The sequence below is a fragment of the Mauremys reevesii genome, linkage group 11 (genome assembly GCF_016161935.1).
Source record: "Mauremys reevesii isolate NIE-2019 linkage group 11, ASM1616193v1, whole genome shotgun sequence".
Classification (NCBI taxonomy): domain Eukaryota; kingdom Metazoa; phylum Chordata; order Testudines; family Geoemydidae; genus Mauremys; species Mauremys reevesii.
In genome coordinates, this window is record NC_052633.1 from 41,918,552 (window position 1) to 41,937,602 (window position 19,051).

Genomic DNA, 19,051 nt, shown 5'->3' on the forward strand with positions numbered 1-19,051 from the left:
TAATTATCCCTCTTATCCTTGTTATTTGGGGCATTCAGCTCATAAAATACATATTTTAGTTCTTTTTCCAAAACAAGTCTTTGAAAAGAATGAACACATTGGAGCCAGATTATATCTGTCAGAAGCAATCAAAATAATTTTGTTATTGTACCAAATCCACATAATCTTCCTGAGTGCTACCATTTGCATTGGGATCTTTATGGAAGTAGATATATGTATTAAAAACAAGTACTGCCAGAGTTCCCTATTGGCTCCACATCTGAGATGACTGCAGAAAGTTATTCTAACAAAGGTCAGGAACAACTAATGCTTCTGACACAAAAATCAGTTAAGCAATTTATCATGTGTTACAGATTGAAAAAGTGGGGAATTCTACAGACAATTCCCCCTTTTCCAAACCTCTCTCTCGTAGCTCCATCTATCATTTTATATATTTCCCACTCAGTTTTTATTCTCTTCTTTAAAAATAAACAACTAAGAAGTAATCCTGCTCTAAATATAGGAAAGCATGTGAAGGCCTTGTTAGGATGGAAAGTAACTCTCAGGGAAAAAGCTAATTTTTTAAAAAGTGTGAACCCCTGAATGTCAAACAACTGTGATGATGAGATTGTAAGAGCTGTGATGAGTTGTTGTGTCCCAATACTACAGGGATTCCAAAGGTGTACTCTTTTCCCTCCCACTTGTAATCTTTAAGAGCAGGATTATTTCTCTTCCCAAATACACACAGAATAGTAAAGGAATTTCAGTCCCCTCTTTACTCCCAGTGCAAGCTCCCTGCATCGTGGGTCACAGTACGGTGGGGAGAGCAGCCTCCACAGGGCCACTACTCTCCATCCCATGCAGCTGGCTGAGGAGTGGGGCAGATGGGGAATAATCAGAACTAAGCCACATGCTGACATGACCCTTAGTGGGGAAGAAACCTGTAACTGGCATGGATGTTGAGCAAATTCCTTTCCCTCTGGAGCAGGAGGGAAGGAAAGCATGAAATAAACTGTGATTCTCAGTGTGACTCCCCTGGTACAAAATATAGCTCCCCCTCAGTACAGCTATGTGCTCCCCTTATTTAGGGCAGGTTTTTCTGTTACAGTCTAGCCCTAAGAGAGTGGAACTGATGATCGTTGACTCAGTAAGGGCCAGATTCTGATACCCTGCTGCTTTTGGAGTAAGGAACTATTCCTGAACAAGGGTATCAAAACATTGCCTTAAGTCTGGACCAATTAGTTTGGTAGAATAAGAATAGGCCTGACCCTGCCCCTGACTTGAATTTAACCCAGCACTTGATTTTATTTTACTTTTAAAGGTTCAGTTCACTTTCAAAGTGTGCATAAGATTTTCTCTTGCCTTGGCACTTCTCATTTCATACTGAAACTAGAAGTGGAAATAGTGAGATACTGTGAGACACTTTTTGTGGTATTTCTGGGCTGACTTGAAACAAAAATGTTCATTCTCTTGAGATTTCTAGCCCTGTTTTTCAGATTCAGAAGGTTGGATAGTTCAGATAATCCAGACTTTTGGGATCTCGTGTGAACTGAACTGTACTTCTAAACCTGTTGAAGCTGATAGAGAAAATAGTAAAAGTGGGCCCCGCTCAGAGCGAGGGAAGCCCCTGGCTGGAGTGCTGAAGCCGGGCAAACCCCCAACCCCGCTCCCAGCCTGGAGCTCCCTCCTACACCCCAGAGCCCCCACCCCCTCTCATCCCAACCCGGAGTCCCCTCTCACACCCTGGACTCCTAATTTCTGGCCCCACCCCGGAGCCCGCACCTCCAACCAGAGCCCTCACCCCCTCCTGCATCCCTACCCCCAATTTCATGAGCATTCATGGCCTGTCATACAATTTCCATACCCTGATGTGGCTCTCAGGCCAAAAAGTTTGCCCACCCATGATGTAGACTGCCTATGCATACTTAATTCTGCCCCCTTTTGCATGAGCATTAGATAAGTAAATTTAGGAGCCTAAATCTCACTGAAAATCAGTGAGATTTAGGTTCTGAAGTCAGGAATACCTGACTCCCAACCCAGTGTTCATTCCTCCAGACCACTGCTAGAGAAGCTAAGAGCAGCTACACTTCCCATGAGACAGGGGTTCTGTGGGGAAAAAATATTATCTGATTGTATAAATAAAGGCTGTATCATAATGTTTACACACAAGGGGGCTGAATTAAGATCTCACAGGCAATTGTAGAGCTGGCATTTCCTAACTTTTGAGTGCTTGATATTCCAACCTTAACATTATTTTAACATTTTTTTAAATGTAATGTCCTAGATTTTTTTTTTATTTTAATGGAAAAAGGTACAAACAAACAAATTCTATCATGGTTAACTGTAACTCCCCCCGCATCAGGTTTGGCTGCATTCTAAACGTTTGAAATTCCTTCCAGATGTATGATTTCCATTTCTATGATCATGTATCGTCAACACGGTTTGAGCCCTGACCCTTCAGCAGTGCAGTAGTGCTTGAGCTAACTACATTGGTTATCAGCATGATAAGACTGATACTCAGGGGCAGGGAGTGAATGAGTGTGTGGACTGCTCGGGTTATTTTGCTGGGTCTGGGAGGCTGTCTGTTTCCAGAGTTTCCACTGCATTGTGGGCTGCTGCTGCTGCTGCTGCTTTGGTGGTGATATGGATGCAGCCTTTTAGAATGTTTATGTTCAGTTATTATTTTGGCAGGCTGCCAAAATTTACCTGAGGAACACAAGTAAGAGATGGGAAATAACAATTTAAGAATTTTATAACTCAGCAAAACCTAGAGAGAATGTCATGGGACAAAGAAAAGGCATGTCTAAGGTCTTATTGATTTCTCTTTGCTGACTTGAGAAGCCCTGCTGCAAATATTAGAAATGCTGGAGCACCTAAAAAAAGTTGCAAGAATCTCTAATGGGAAGTGTTAAGCAATTGAAATATAGGGGTAATTACTAACTCCCCTATAATAAAATGGATTTGGTTCTTTCCTAAAGGTTAAGAAATGTATCTCTTTGCATTCCTCCTCCCTGTTGCTTTTCAATCGGTGTTTTTCAACAGCAGTATGAAGTTTGGAAAGTAGTCTAATGATTGGTCATTGGAAGGTAACTACATATTCAAAACAAACAAACAAACAACAACAAATGAGTCCTTGTGGCACCTTAGAGACTGACCTCACACTTGGTAAGGCAACTCCCATCTTTTCATGTATTTATACCTGCTCCTGTATTTTCCACTCCATGCATCTGATGAAGTGGGTTCTAGCCCACAAAGGCTTATACTCAAATAAATGTGTTAACCTCTAAGGTGCCACAAGGACTCCTCGTTCTTTTTGCTGATACAGACTAACATGGCTACCACTCTGAAACCTGTCCACATTCAAAGTTATTCTAGTTTTCAAAACTTGCTGAGCCAATCTGATCTTAAAATGGTGATGTAACTCATCTAGAAACATCTATTTCAATATATTAGAAATGAAAGCTAATTGTTACTGTAATTATTGCTATCTGTATTTAAATATTATCAGATATCTAATATTTCTCTTGCTTTTACGTCTCGTTAAACTGACTAGCTAATATTAGTTATTATTGGGCCAGAATGTCACCTGGTGTAAACTGGCATATTCCATTGACTGGAAACTACATCAATTTACATCAACCAGGGATCTGCTCCTTTATGTCAATAAAAGGTTAATGTAGGTCTGATTTCCCTCTCCACTACACCGATTTCCAACAGAGTACTTTTGTTAAAATTAATGGTGTGAAATTGGTATAACAGAATATTGAATCAGGACATATTTCCTACTGCTGCTATTGCAAAAGAAATGGGTCCCAATTCTGCACCTGGAATTATTCACATGCAGGAGTGGCTCTTACTGATATAGAAAGTCCAAATTCTGACATTGCATTTAGATATGAAAAAAAGTTGTATTAGTCACAGAACGCACAAAAGTCAGACTGGATTACTGCAAGGGGAGAAATGACTCTGACTTTAAAAAAAAGTCAGGCCTCAGAAGAAATACAAAGAAATGTGAGTGAGAACATATCCTCTAACCACCTCTATCGGAAGGAGGTCCTTTCACTGGACAGTGGGGAATAAGCAGCAAAAACATGTGTGGCAGGGAAGGGGGCTGCCCCTCATCTGTTCTCTCCTTAGCCATTGAGAGGGCAAAGGGGGGTGAGGCCAGCATATTTAAGCTAAGTCCAGACTTTTCAAGAGAATCTCGCTCTCTGGCTAGCTGCCCCATCCTCCCAGCTCTTAATGCTTAGATTAGGAACTGTGCCGTTTCTGATGCCATGGGTCTGACTGATCACCTGTTTTTAGGAATCAGGCAGGATTTTTTCCCATGGGCTTGTGATCTTGTAGGGTTTTCACCTGCCTTGCAGACTCCCAGAGGCACATTTGGGTTAGAAACAAATAGGATCTGAGGTTTATATAATGTTGCTAAGATTACCGACTTGTCGCAGCTTACAACTGGTGTCCAGTGCAGGTAAAGGCTAAAAGGGCCAGCTCCCAGAAGTAAATGAATCCTGGCATTGTGCAGTTGGATTATGTCCTTATGGTGGGAGGAGCCTGAAGTCTTTGTGGACTGAGGTTCTCCTGCCATCCCAGCTTTGTGGCCTTTTTTACTCCACCCCCACTTACTCAGGGAAGGGAAGAGGTTTCACAACTGACCTGAGTCTGTGGGGTAGCTCAGGGAGGCCCTACCCCAAATTACTGTTTGGTTTGTGGTTAGGGTGACCAGACGTCCCGATTTTATCGGGACTGTCCCGATATTTGCTTGTTTGTCCCGCGTCCCGACCGATGTTCGGTCGGGACACTGGACAAACAAGCAATTTTGCCCTCCGTTCCGGTGCATAGACAGAGCCCGGAGGGGCTTTCACCCCCCACTTCCCCCGACCATCCCCCTTCTTCCCCCATTGGACCCCTCCCCAACTCCCCGCCCTGGCCCCGCCTCTTCCCCAAGCATGCGGCATTCCTCCTCCCTCCCAGGTTTGCACACGGGCCATGGCTGGGGCTGGGAGTGCAGCACAGAGGCTGCTCCAGCTCTGCAGCCTGCAGGGCAGCGCGGAGCAGGCAGGGCCTGGGTGGGGGGCGGAGACACGTGTGGGGCAGACATGCTCCTGCCAGGAGGGGCCGGGCCTGGCTGCCTGGTTCGCCCCCTGCCTGGGGGGGTGGGGTGTCCCCAAGTTCCCTGCAGCCGGAGCGGGGCTGTCCGGGGCGAGTGTCCCAGGCGGGGCAGAGTGGAGCAGCCTCTGCTGTGGGGCTGGTGCAATGAAGCCCGGGAGCGGCTGGGCCGGGAGCTGCAAGAGGGGTCCGGAGCGTGGCTCGGCTGCACAGCTCGGGGCCCAGGAGCGAGGGGATGGGGGAGCTGGGAGTGTATTGGGGGTCAGAGCCGAGAGTTGGGTGGAGACGGGGCTCTGCCACTGCCGCCTGGTGGCGGGGGGCGCTCTGGCTTTTTTTTTTTTTGCTCCGCCCCCCCCCCCCCCGCGTCCCGATATTTCATGTTTGTCATCTGGTCACCCTATTTGTGGTTAAATCTCTGTAACCTGGACTGGAACCAGTCAAATGCCTGGCATGTGAGAGCAGAGGGCAGGCAGCATACTGCTCCTCTCCAAGGAATAATTAATAAAACTGCGGTCTGCCATGGAAACTCATCCCGGGAGCGTCAATAAGAGTGTCTGTGTGGGAAGGGAGAGAATGGGTGAGTTATTTAGGTAGGTCTAGTTGTTGGTGACAGGTTCACATATGTGCCAGCAACAACAGCCTATTTCATAGGATGCCATCCTCAGACATCACAGAAACACAAAGAAAAGAAAAAGTAATAGCTCTCCCTAAACCTTACGCAAACACATTCAAATGCATTTTACAGCATTAAATAGGCCATACAAGAAGACTACAAATAAGAAAAGCCTCAGTAGACACCTAGATAATCATAGTGTCCCATAAGATATTTTAATTATTTTTTAAAGAATCACAATTTCACTTTAAAGACATCTGAGATAATACATTCTTTATTTTACCACATTCTCCCCATAAAAAATGTAAATGCCTTTTCAAATTTCTGCATTTGCAAATCCATGATTTCCACTGAAATGTACCCCCAGCCTTAGACATAACCCACCATTTACTCTTACTTATATTTCATTTATTTAATCTTCAGATTCTGCCTTTGAATACACAAGTTTCCCATTGACTTCAATGGGAACTGCACAAACATACCCCCAAGGTAGAATCTGGCTTACAGTGTGTAAATGCTGTGGGTTCTAACGTTCATGAGTAATAAAATGATAAACAGTGGCCTTGTGTAAAGTTGCCCTAATTTAACACACTAAGTATGAGTATGTTCAAACTGACAGGTTTCAGAGTAGCAGCCGTGTTAGTCTGTATCCGCAAAAAAAAAAAAAAAAAAAAAAAAAAAAAACCCAGGAGTACTTGTGGCACCTTATTTAAGCATGAGCTTTCGTGAGCTACAGCTCACTTCTTCGGATGCATAGAATGAAACACACAGACAGGGGATATTTATATATACAGAGAACATGAAAAGGTGGAAGTATGCATACCAACAGGCAGAGTCTAATCAATTGATATGAGCTATCCTCCTGCTAATGATAGCTCATCTCAATTGATTAGACTCTGCCTGTTGGTATGCATACTTCCACCTTTTCATGTTCTCTGTATGTATAAATATCCCCTGTCTGTGTGTTCCATTCTATGCATCCGAAGAAGTGAGCTGTAGCTCACGAAAGCTCATGCTTAAATAAATTTGTTAGTCTTTAAGGTGCCACAAGTACACCTGGTTTTTTGTTTTGTTTTTGTTTTTTTTATGTTCAAACTGTAGCTTTATCTTGTGGTACAAAGTTTTACACTTACATTATTTGAATATCTCTCAAACAAATTCAGTTAATGCTGCTGTTCACTATCCATTGCTATTTTTCAGAGTGCACAGTATAGATGTGTAATAAAATTCATTGCACTAAGCCTTCATATATTCCAAAATCATTATCTTCAGCAACCATTTTTCATGATATATGATAATGAAGTAATAAAATGCAAAAACCCTTTATCTAAAACACTTAGAATATGGTTTTACGTAGCATCTGGGTTCTTCCATGCAATTTTTGATCTGTTTAGAGAAGCTGATTAAATTTAAACACGAAGGAAATAGCAAACTCCTTCTCAAGTAAAATGGCTTAACAATGCTTCAAGTAAAATATATGCAAAGTAATAGCAGATACTTTTATAATGAATTACAACCCCAAAGACAAGGTTCTTACAATACTTATCTGTTTTCCTGTAGATCAGCTATAAGTCTAGATCTCTTTTCCACATTGAGGGTTTATCTACCTAAAGAGTATATGATTACAGTAGCAAATATCAAAGAGAAAGTTACACTCTCTATGTACATTACAAAAACACTGTCTGTCAGTGATCATGAAATTAATCAGCACATTCAGCATGCCAAGTAACAGTATTTCTGCTCAAAGTTATACAGTAGGTCATCTCTCTTATACTATTATTATTACCTGTACAGATTTGTGCTCGTACTGGTGTTGACCAGTTTCCCATTTCTCAAATTGTTTCTTCACACTTGCTAAGCCACCAGGTACTGAACAGGTCTCTGATTCCTCCATAGCCTAGTGTAATAGATAAAATAAGTGTTATTTACCTGATACAGTAAGAACAGATGTTCATGGAAATAATTTTTTTCATTAGAGAATAGAAATAATTTGTATTTACCACTTAAATAACTATTGATTTCCAAAATTTATGTAGCCACTTAGTGATACCTTCCATCAGCATATTCTACAAGCTCTGCTATCTCATTGTACAGTAGATTCTATATTTAACTAGTTCATACAGAATTTTGAATTTTTTTCTTGCTTCTCTGTAAGATACATTTTGATATCACATATCTCACTATTGTTAGAACATATTGCAACTGTAGCTCGCACACAGAACCCATGAATATTAGTATATGTCATAATAATAATAATCAATAATAGTATATGTCATAATAAAACAAACCCAAAATAAGGCTGTCAAAAATACTAAATATATAAATATTTAAGACTAGTTGTTAAAACATCTCTGAGTCCCTGTGGAATTACTATCTCATTGATTTATAGAGAATAAAAACACACAAATAATAGATGGTCTATGGAATTCCCTTAACCAGAGCTTCTTCAACACCATTAACTGGTGGTGTACAAGAGGTGCTGAGAGACAAGCAATAGATCCTGTTATATCTATAAATCCTCTCTTCCAAAACTGATATCCAAGGTCCCAAAGGCCTCCTGCATAATGCTAAGGATTAGTCATGTGTATCCAGCAATGTATAATATTGTTTGTATTTGCAAGGACTACTCAGGCATCAACACAGACAGGCTCAAACCTGCAGGAGGTGATAAACTTGGAGAATGGAGCAGTCATAAATTGACATGCTGGTAGAACTAGAGGGCTAGTTATTAAAAACCAAACAGTTTGGCTTGCCCTGGAACAATGCAGACAATGGGTTCCATCTCCTCACTCACTCTGACCGATGGGATGATGACCAATTACCATCCAGGTTTTTCCAGCTGTCCAGGGGGAATGTAAGCCTAGGGTTCAAACTACGGGTCAAGCCTAACTCCCCCTTCAGTCTACATGCAAATCATGCTACCCCTAGGGTTGGTCCCATGATCCCATGGGGATAGGGGGTCCAAGCCAGAATCAAGCGGGGATCCAGGGTTCAAGCCCTATTACTTTGCAGTGTAGCCCAGCCCTATTGGACTTTTGCACTTTGAGAGTCCACTAGAAGTATTCCACAATTCCATGGACCTACTTTCTTTGCCCTCTGGATAGTCAAGTTTTCCCACCCTGAACTATGTAGTGCTAGAGCAGCCACACTTTGGGAGGGCACTAGGAAGTCTGGGATGTGTGTGGTTGGACTTGGGCCCCCTTAATGCAGTGTAAATACTGGAGCCCCAGGTGAGGACCCAGGGTTCAACACCTCCTAACCTGGGTTACAAATGAGTGTAGACACTTAAGCCCTAGGTTAACAAACCCAGGATCTGCTAACTCGAGGTCCACTAACCCTGGGCTTACACTGCAGCATAAGCATTCTAGAAGTTGGAGACCATAATTCCCTACTTTCAGCTGCAAGAAGGGAGTGCACTTGGAAGCTGTATGATGGTGCCATGCCACTGAACCATTCATTTCCTTGCTGTGCCACATACACCCTCTGATCTTGAACAAATTACTCAGGCCTTGCCTACACTGGGGGGAAGGAGGGAATGTGTTTTAACATGTGTTAACAAGGCAGAGGGTGGAGTCTATGGTTTTCTTTGACCAGCTACCACATGTGAAAACTACAACTGCCTTTTCCACAAGCATTTTAACTCCTGTTAAAAATACATCTTTCTTTCCTAGTGTAGGCAGGGTCTTGTCTCTTGGTACCTGAGTTCCCCATCCGTAAGATAGAAATACTTCCCTATCTCACAGAGATTTTGTGAGATGCAGTAATGGGAAGGGTGTACATAAGTATCTTAGAGTGAGGGGTGCAAAGTTACTTCTGTGTTCTCTAGGATCTGGACACGCTCTCAACTCTTATTGTTTGTGTTTTTAGGAACTGTTTCATATTGTGAATTTTGTGATTTGTATATTATCTCATTAATGTTTCATTTTGGACCATATTGTTTCCACACACACAAGGTATTTCTAATCACATCTTCCATTCATTTTAAGGAAAAATATTTTTCACCTCTCACCATGGTTATCACTTCAATGCTAAGCCTGTTATTTATATAGGGTCACTCTATAGCTGGTACTACTGATAGACTATCATCAGGGGCGGCTCTAGGCACCAGCAAACCAAGCTGCTGCCTAGGGCGGCCAAATCTAGGGGGCGGCAGGCTGGGCCGGGGGACCTGCCGCAGGCATGACTGCGGGAGGTCCACCGGAGCCGCGGACGACCGGATCTGCCGCAGGCATGACTGCGGAGGGGGCGCTCGTCCCGCGGCTCGGCTGGACCTCCCGCAGGCATGACTGCGGCAGCTCAAGCGGAGCCGCCGGACCCGCGAACCGTCCGCTGCCGTGCCCGCGGGAGGTCCGCTGTTCCTGCGGCTCCGGTGGAGCTCCCGCAGTCATGCCTGCGGCAGGTCCGCTCGTCCCGGGGCTCCGGTGGACCTGCCGCGGGAGCTCAACCGGAGCCGCGGGAAGAGGAGACCCGCCGCGGGACCGAGGAAGGGCGGCGCAGCACACCGCGCTGCCTGGGGCAGCCTATTTTCTAGAGCCGCCCCTGACTATCATGACCTTTTATGAAAATCATGCAAGAGTTTATCTTAACTATATATCAGAAAAGAACAAATCCAGTAGTAAGACAGTTTCTCAAATTAAAATGTGAGTGGATGTTGTACTCAAAGAGCCCGTTGCTTAAAAATTCATAAATGTGTTTTTTTTCTATTATGCATAATCTAGGGTTCCTGTATGTTTTACTTCTCATTTCTTACTACAATCAAGCAAGTGCTGTTTGTTACATGTTGATCTAAAATATTTTCTTCTGAAGTGTCCAGAAAGTAATAGCTACCTTTTCCCTACATATTATCTTTCTCTAAATCATGTCTGAGCTTTGCTCTTTCTAAGCTATACTCAAAGGTATTTTAATAGCTATTGTGATAGACTGTATAATAGCTACAGGTATTTCTAGTTTGGGGAAACAATTTTTTCCGCAAAAATTTCAAGGCCAGAAGGAACCATTGTCATCCTCTAGTCTGACCTCCTGTATAACATAGGCCATAGAAATTCCCCAAAATAATTTCTAGAACAGATCTTTTAGAAAAACATCCAAGCTTGATTTAAAAATTGTCAGTGATGGAGAACCCACCATAACCCTTCATAAATTATTCCAGTGATTAATTTTCTCACCATTATAAGTGTATGCCTTAGTTTGTAGCAATGGGATTCACTCATCCAAAGTTCTCCCTCAATTTCACAAGGTGCTGAGATAACTGTGTGACACTGTATATACAGATTAGTGCTGTGACATGACAGCTCAGCAGAACATAGGACACATTTATGTCTAGACTAGTTTGTGACACCACTGTAATTTGGGTTACATGACTGCCAATTAACTTGAGTTAACTCACACCTTTTTCAATGCTCATCTAGACACTCCACAAGCATTTGTACTAGGACTCCATGAACCTTGTATAAACCACAAATATTTGTGTCCTATCAATTCTTTTAATGTTAGCATACTCTTCTGGGTCTGGTTGTTACATCAGTGAGATCTCTGTAAACTGTTTAAGTGACCTTCTCAGGAAGCCTGGCAAGATAAAAATGGTAAAAAGTAGTTTGCCATTTTCTCTGGTTTTTAGTAGGAGGAAATAATTTAGGAAACTTAAAAATATTTGGAAGGAATTAACAGCTCTGAGTATTTTTTTTAAGGATCATGCAAATAGAGAGCAATATTTAGCATCTCAAGCCCAAAGTATCACAATTCACTTCTATTAAGTAATTTTTTGATCATCTTTCTGTCTGTGCCCTTCTGCAAGGTTTCTGAGCTATTAATGATAAAGAAATAGGCCACTGAACCAAACATCATATGCCTGAGCTCCCACCAGCCTCATGTTTCAATTCTCTGTTGTTTCTCTTTCTGCTGTCCAGCATTTTACTACATTTTATAAATATATATAAATTGAAGTGTGTGTATGCACTAGTTCTCCTGTTCATTATTCCGGGATCTAGGCTTTTTAGCACTATTCCTTTTTAGTCTCCTACCTTACATGCTGAAGTGAACTCTGGGGTGTATTCTACAGTACTTAATTGAGTAAAAAAATAATACAGTGGCTCTTCTTTGTTGAAATAATGTTCCTTCAGTCACTTCAATGGTCTGTCCTTCTCTTCATACCAACAGAAAACTTCTACTGATGTCAAAAAGAGTAACACACTGAAATCAACAGGAGACTAGACTCAGTAATGGATTCCTATACTTACCTCTCATGTTTCTGTTTTTACAATGATTTCTAACTTCATCTCTTTCTTAAAAGAGAAATTCTAAGTATCTATTTTCTGGTCTATTAAATAATGCTGTGTTTTACTATCCTTACATTTTCTAATATAATCTAGAAGAAAACCACATGATAGAAATACTAAGTATGTTTTCTATTGTCAGCATGGGCTTAAGATAAATCTTTAGGTCCATGCTGCACTCCTTTAGTTTTGAAGTTGTTAGAGTACCTTAATTATTTACTGTATACATTCTACTGTCACCTGATAAGGGGTGTTCCCTAAACGTGGTAACCAAGTTCAAGCCTACTGTCATTTCATTCATGGTTTTAGGAGACCCTGGTACAATTATTACTTAATTATTTCAGTTCTATAAATGTTTTTTTCAGAAATTACTGATAATGTACAGTGTTTTGGTACGCTGTACACGGCGCTGCAATTTATTTTTTTAGTAACAAATGTGAATGATATTTAAAAATATAAACCACATTTTTAAGTACATTAGACTGTTAGGCATGTACTGTATTAATAATTTTTCGCATCTATATTAAGTATTTCTGTAAAATAAATTCCTATTGAACAGAGAGGCACACAATAGTAAAACAAAATTAATCATCGGATTTTTTTTATTATTACATAATAGATGACTAGTTGTTTTGATAATCTTATTATTAAACAATGCTCTTTCATTTTTCATTATATGGGAGGTTTTTAAGAACTGGTTAGTCAAGGACAGGCTAGGCATACTTGGTCCTGCCTCAGCGCAAGGGGCTGGACTAGATGACGTCTCATGGTCTCTCCCAGTCCTACTTTTTATGATTTTGTATCATTGTCCAGTTTAACACTGCAGTAATTTCAAATTCCATAGTTTGAGCAGCCAGAGTTAGGCATTGTTTTGAATACAATTTCATTACTTGCTGACTATAAAAATTGATAATAGTACAGAAACCTGTATTCTTCTATAATCATAATTGGTTTAGCAGAGTAGCTATGTTGCTAATCTCTCATTTCTATGTTGATTTAAATATTCCTAATAGATTTAGCGCATACAAAAGGAAAAAGAAAAACTGTACAACCAGTGAATTAAAATGAGCCTTCCAAAAGATCAGTGGTATGCAAACTCATAAGAGACTGAAATGAATTGGTAACTTTGCTGTGTAGGTGTTCGTAATTCAGGTTTTTAATTTTGTTCTACATAAAGATAATGTGGGCAAAATGGTGCGACCGCTTTTGTGAATAAGCGAGCAGAATATGGCCCTGTGTAAACAGAAATAGCAAATTATGAGGACAATTGTGATGTTAAATAGAAGGCAATATCTTACATTAGCAGAGGAGCTGCTGCGCTCTACTTTGGACACAGCTGCTTGATACATAGCCATTCTTTCCTTCAGTGAGACAGAATCTTGGAAATCCAATGGCACACTATCACTCCAGTTCGTGTTTTCTTCTGAAAATCCACTTACAGGCTTGTGACAGCCAGCAATAGCTAAAAGCAAACATAATATTTTATATTAGGAGGTTTATTTTTATTACTGAATACCTGCTTTTTAAGGCTGAAAGAAAAGAAAAATTGTCTTCAAAAACAGATTGCAAGAGTTAACAATGTTATCCAATATCTATGGCAATATTACATCAATTCCAACTTATAATGTACAAACTGCAGATAGTAAATTACGTCTCTGAATCAGGTCCAAAGTGCCCAAGCCTTCTCCCAGTGAAGTCAACAGGCATTTCAATGGAAACAATGATGTTTCTTATTGAAATAAATATCACTTTTTTAAAAACTCTACTTAAATAAAGACTTTTCAACAAAAAAACATTTTTCTTGATAACCTAGCAAAAATATACGGTCACCAGAAAACTTGAATATATATCCTTTTACACTATAAGCAAAACCACTATAACTCAATACATAAGTTATAATGGGGCAAATTCTATTCTAATCAATTGGGTTGCAAGGGAGTAACTCAGAGCAGAATTTGTCTCCAGTTTATTCATTTACTATTAATTATTTTGTCTGCACTAGAGTATTAAAACCTCACTGATAATTAACTACTTTGACGTAACTCATACCAAGTGAGTGTACAGCAGCTGAGCACCATAGAGGTTTTCACTTAGACTATTACTTTTACTCTGAAAAACTGCATATAAAATGCAACACCTAAATTGCTGTGACTTCCTCAGTTTACATTGCACTCACAAAGTTGACTCGTTTCCATTAAAAATGTGAATTGTCTCATCATAGCCTACTTATTAGCTCTTTCAAGATCTTCACTTGATATTTCATCCATATTATCTAAATCTCTACATTAGGTGAAGAAGATACGTTCCCTTCAGTAGAAGACAGCTTACTTTGAAATTTTCACCTTAATAATTTTGCAGCTGACCAAAAAAGTTACTTTGAGATGTTCATATATTAGAACACCCTACAGTAACTGGTTCTTCAAGATGATGTCATCAGTGGCCTCATCTTCACTGGTTAAAAAAGGTGCATTCTTTACCTTAGGGGTAACTAACATGCCTGAGCTATCCCGAGGTAAAAACAGAGTAAAGATAAGGCACTTTCATTTTACCATGAGGTAAACTAGGCAAAGTCAGCACTATATGTACACCTTCACCTGGGTTGACCTCACCTAGTTTCCCTTGCAGTAAAACTAAAGTGCCTTGTCTTAACTGTGTACTTTTATCTTGGGGTAGCTCACACTTGTTAGTTACCCTAAGATAAAGAGTGCTCCTTTTTCAGTAGTGAAGACAAGGCAAGTGTGGATCACACTGTAGATAAACGAGCAGTGAGTCATTTGTGTGATAGAATGACACTGATCAAAACTAAAAGCTAAAAACAATAAGGGCCTGTGCCTGTTGGAAGTTTCTACCTTCTGTATATTCAGTATGCGCCTCTTAGTATTTAAAATAGTTGGATATAGACAAAGGTTTTACAGCTTCTCTTCAACTTTATTAGGAATTTGTGCCTGCAGTATCTTACTGACTCTCATTTCTTCCTGTAGTATATCACCAGGGAAGATCTCCTGTTCAAAGGAAAATTCCAGGATGTAGAGAATACTGCTTGATAGCACATAGTGCTGCTTTGCTATTGCTTCTGTGAACACACTGCAACCTGACTGCATAAAATAAGCCCAATGGTTCATGTTTCATTTCTCTGGCACGTGTAAAGTAGTAATATTTTTCTCAGTGTAAAATCATTGCAATCCTACCCTAGAAACTGTCATGTCATATTGGCAGGTGAAATGTAGAGAACAATTAATTTAATTCAAGAGCAAGTACCAGTACATCTATCTCTTTTATTATTTCTAATTCCACATTTCCATTATAAAAAAAACTGCTTTTTGAGAGTCTGTACAAATTAATAGTAAGAGACTCGTTTTAATAATAAATAGGCTTCTTAACATGCTAGCTGAAAATGGCAGTACCTTTCTGCAAGTCAGCACATCAAAATCCAAAATGTTAACTAGTTTAAAAACTATAGTTAAATTAGTCCATGCACATTTCTGCTCATGTCCTAAATTTCAAAACCCATGAGGGTCAAATTTGGTATTGGATACATTACCATAGATTAGTGGGAACTGTGTGAATATTAGGGCTGAATTTGCCCTTGAGTTTAAGATAATTTTTAAGCAAAAATATTGAAGAAGAGTAGCCTCTAAGCTTGTGAAATATCCAACCTAAATGTAGGTGAAATAAATGGTTAAAGGAGCTTAGTGAGTCAAGTCAATTTTTTCCAAAATAAATAAATAAATAGTTTTTAAATACAAAACCACCCATTTGAAAACTAGACATAGTATCTAGATTTGGTTATGACACAATACCTTAATGAAGGCAGAATATTCCTGTAAATGGCAAATAAAACTGAAAGTTGCTGTGGAACAAAGTTTTGCTTTTACTATGCAGCTCAGGTACTGAATGTCAAGTCAGAGACAGATAATATGATTAACTGAAGTGAAATTTGCACTCATAATGAAATTTAGGAAATCTAGCCACAGCAGCAGCAAAACAGCTGCAGAAATGGGCTTACAGTAAAGAAAGCGAGCGAGCATATGGCTTTGTTTACTTTTATCTGGATGAAGGTGCAGTTCAAGGAAAATCTGGGAAGGTGAAGACCTTCATATATGAACATGGAGCATGTATGATACTTTCTAGAGCGAGACAAGAGGATAAAGGACTTGTAGGAAGCTTTGCTTTGCCACTTAATACTCTCATTTCACTTCCTGCAATTATTTTCATTTAATAAAATCATTTGATGTGCTGTTTATAGGATTTTTTACAGTCTAAATGTGATAATGGTTTTGTTTTTTCTAAATGATATTAGAACACTATAACCCAGGTGCCAATCACAGAGATAATCCACAAATTAGTGCTATATAGTCATGGTGATTTCCCTATATGTCATCCCATTTACCTAGTAGTAGGGCAGAACCCTAAACAAACAAGCCCTGTGACATGTATAGTTGCTTTGGAGATGCTCACTGTAAAGGAAAATATTTCACATTTTCTTATTCTGCAAAAGATGAAAATAGCGTTAGGGCATATGATTCTAAAGAAAGAACCTAGTCCTTCAAATGCAAGTAATCAGCAGTTTTGAGCGGGACAAGTCTCCCTTGTAACAAAGGATTTGTCCTTGGTTTTTCAAAAGGTGTATGAATGCAATCTATTCCCTTAATTGCTGAAGGAGAAGCAATTTTATGTTATATATAGAAGAAATGTGTATATCTGAATAGCTTATTTTGTATGGCACACAATAGGAAACATGTCCTCCTTCTGAGTGAAGTCTTGGGAAAACACAGCAGCATGGGGAGACTTTTCTATACCTATCAGAGAAAGATTCTGTGTAAATGGCCGATAAGGACATTTCATATTCAATTACATTTTCTGGGATTTCCTTTTATTAACTGAAAGTTACTGACACACTTCTTCAGTTATTAAGGAGAGAGAGGGATTATTTTCTGCTAGTCTTTTTAGTATTTATCAGAATATAGAAGAAGAAACACACCTGACATACACATTTACACAAAGGGCCTTCATTCTAAAATTAAAGCATTGTTTCAGTCCACAAAAGCAAGAACATCTGCTGGACATGGTTATTTTTATCATTTAAGCCCTATGTTATCTCACTGGCAGCGAGGCATGGTCACAATTATTTTTTTTAAATGCATACAAATACAGAAAGCCATCCTCAAAGGTAACCTAAAAGCTACTGCTACTACTGTGGTAAGGAATGCACCTGAAACTGGAATGTGTAATCCAGGGCCAAGAAAGTTAAACCAAAAACTTAAACAAAATAAATATCTTATATTGTGCCCTGAAGACCAGAAAAGCCAGGGCCTGGTGGGACCTCTTTAGGGGTGGTGTCTTAAAAAGAGCCTTCAGAAAGTTCTAACACTATTTCTACAACATTCACTCCTAGGAACTGACAAGACAGATAATGTTAAAGACCATGGGCTGAATCCTGAAGTCCTTACTCTGTTCTGACTCAGGCAAAATTCCCATTTAAGTTAGTGGAAGTTTTACCTCAATAATAACTTAAGAATTGGGCCATATGTTCTTAAGCAAAACCAATTATTCTGTATAGCGCTAGTGTTTGAATTTGTACTCCTGCAAATAAAGCAGACATGAATACACAACAGGCAAGGAAAAGTCATACTTACCACATATATAGCACTTCACAATTTCAAAGCGCTGTACAAACATTAATCTAATATATGACAAAAGTAGTATATTGTCATGTGTTAGCCATAACAATATGGTTGTAGTATGAGTTTAGTGCTCACATAATGCTGACTGTCTCAGTTTCTGCATGGGTTGTCCGCTATCACTCAAGTAAAAGCATCTGTCTTTTTCAAAATGCAGGACCTAGTAATCTTCCTCATTTGTTCTATTTCTGCATGTTTTACATCTTCCTTCCAGATTTTCCATCTGACCTTCACTGAATAGCTGAGTTACATGAATACCAATTTTATGTGAGAAATTAAAAAATGGGACGTAGAGCAATTTGTGTAATTTTCATGAAGTCTGGCCTTGCATTGTTTATCATTCTGTGTGGATACCACTCTTAATGTGGTAGCTCATGTTAACTACCTCCCACCTATGCTCAGGAATTCATAAGTCATCCATAGGGATGTGCTGGGGGTGGGATTTAGCCCCAAACGTATTTCACTCGAGTTGGCATATGAAGCAAATGCATGTTCCTTGCTCCATTGCCCGCATATATGTAACTCAGTAACAGAGAGCGTGGAAGCATGAATTTGGAGCACCTCAGAAAAAGCAGCATAAGCGTATTAGTACCAAAAATACTTTGTTGACGTTTTTCCTGTTCCCATCAGTTCTTTAAAGGAATTGCATATACCTGACAAGATGCCTTAAAAATGCATCTTCATGACAGTTTTCCTTCTTGTAGATAAAGATGAAGAAAATATGATCTGAGCACCTATATTTAACAGTTCAGATCTAATACAATCTCAGTGCCTGGACATTTCACTTGTTCTGCTAGGGTTTTTCTGCACTGCACTGGAAAATGTGATTGAATAATGTTGAGCCCCTGTAAATAGGGCACTCCATTCCTTCAGGAAAGGGGGAATTGTAAGGGTTCAAGAAAAAAATAAAATAAAATATATATTTTATATATATTTATAAATACTGAGCTAGCTAGGGTATTTCTATGCAAGCTGTAATCACACCAAGTAAATGCATAGAGACATACCTTGAGTGACTTGCCTACAGTCACATAGCAGCCTGTGGCAGATCAGTGAACTCAACCCATGTCTCCCAAGTCCCAGGCAAATGCCCTAACCACTGGACCAACCTTCCATCATCTCCGTACATGTATGTACACTCATAATCACATTTTCAGTAAAAGTCCCTGGAATCTAGCTATTAATCCCGATACTTGTACTGCACATAATATCAGAGCATCCCTGAATCCTTCCACGTCTCCTTTTTGCTGTACATCAAATCTGCCTTACTTTAAGAAATGCATTGTCTGAGGTTACAGAAACAGGTTTCATATGAGATAAATTTGGGTTCAAAGTGATGCTCAGTGGCCAGAGACAACAAGTTGTGTTTTTAAAATTCCCTTGTATTTCTTTTGAAC

General features: G+C 39.8%; 1 protein-coding gene across 6 annotated transcripts in view; it reads right to left on the reverse strand.

Moving 5' to 3' along the window:
* Positions 1-19,051, reverse strand: part of XIRP2 (xin actin binding repeat containing 2) — a 150,034-nt gene that overhangs the window by 29,120 nt on the left and 101,863 nt on the right. For 4 of the 6 annotated variants that reach the window (XM_039493750.1, XM_039493755.1, XM_039493752.1 and 1 more), the window contains 2 exons: positions 13,272-13,435; positions 7,488-7,598 (listed from right to left, as the gene is read on the reverse strand). The exons of 1 other annotated variant lie outside the window; for it this stretch is intronic. In XM_039493750.1, the coding sequence (XP_039349684.1) occupies positions 7,488-7,598; positions 13,272-13,435 (275 nt within the window). Of the gene's footprint in view, positions 1-7,487; positions 7,599-13,271; positions 13,436-16,363; positions 16,432-19,051 lie in introns of those variants that run through there. One more of the 6 variants, XM_039493753.1, reaches the window with a different exon arrangement.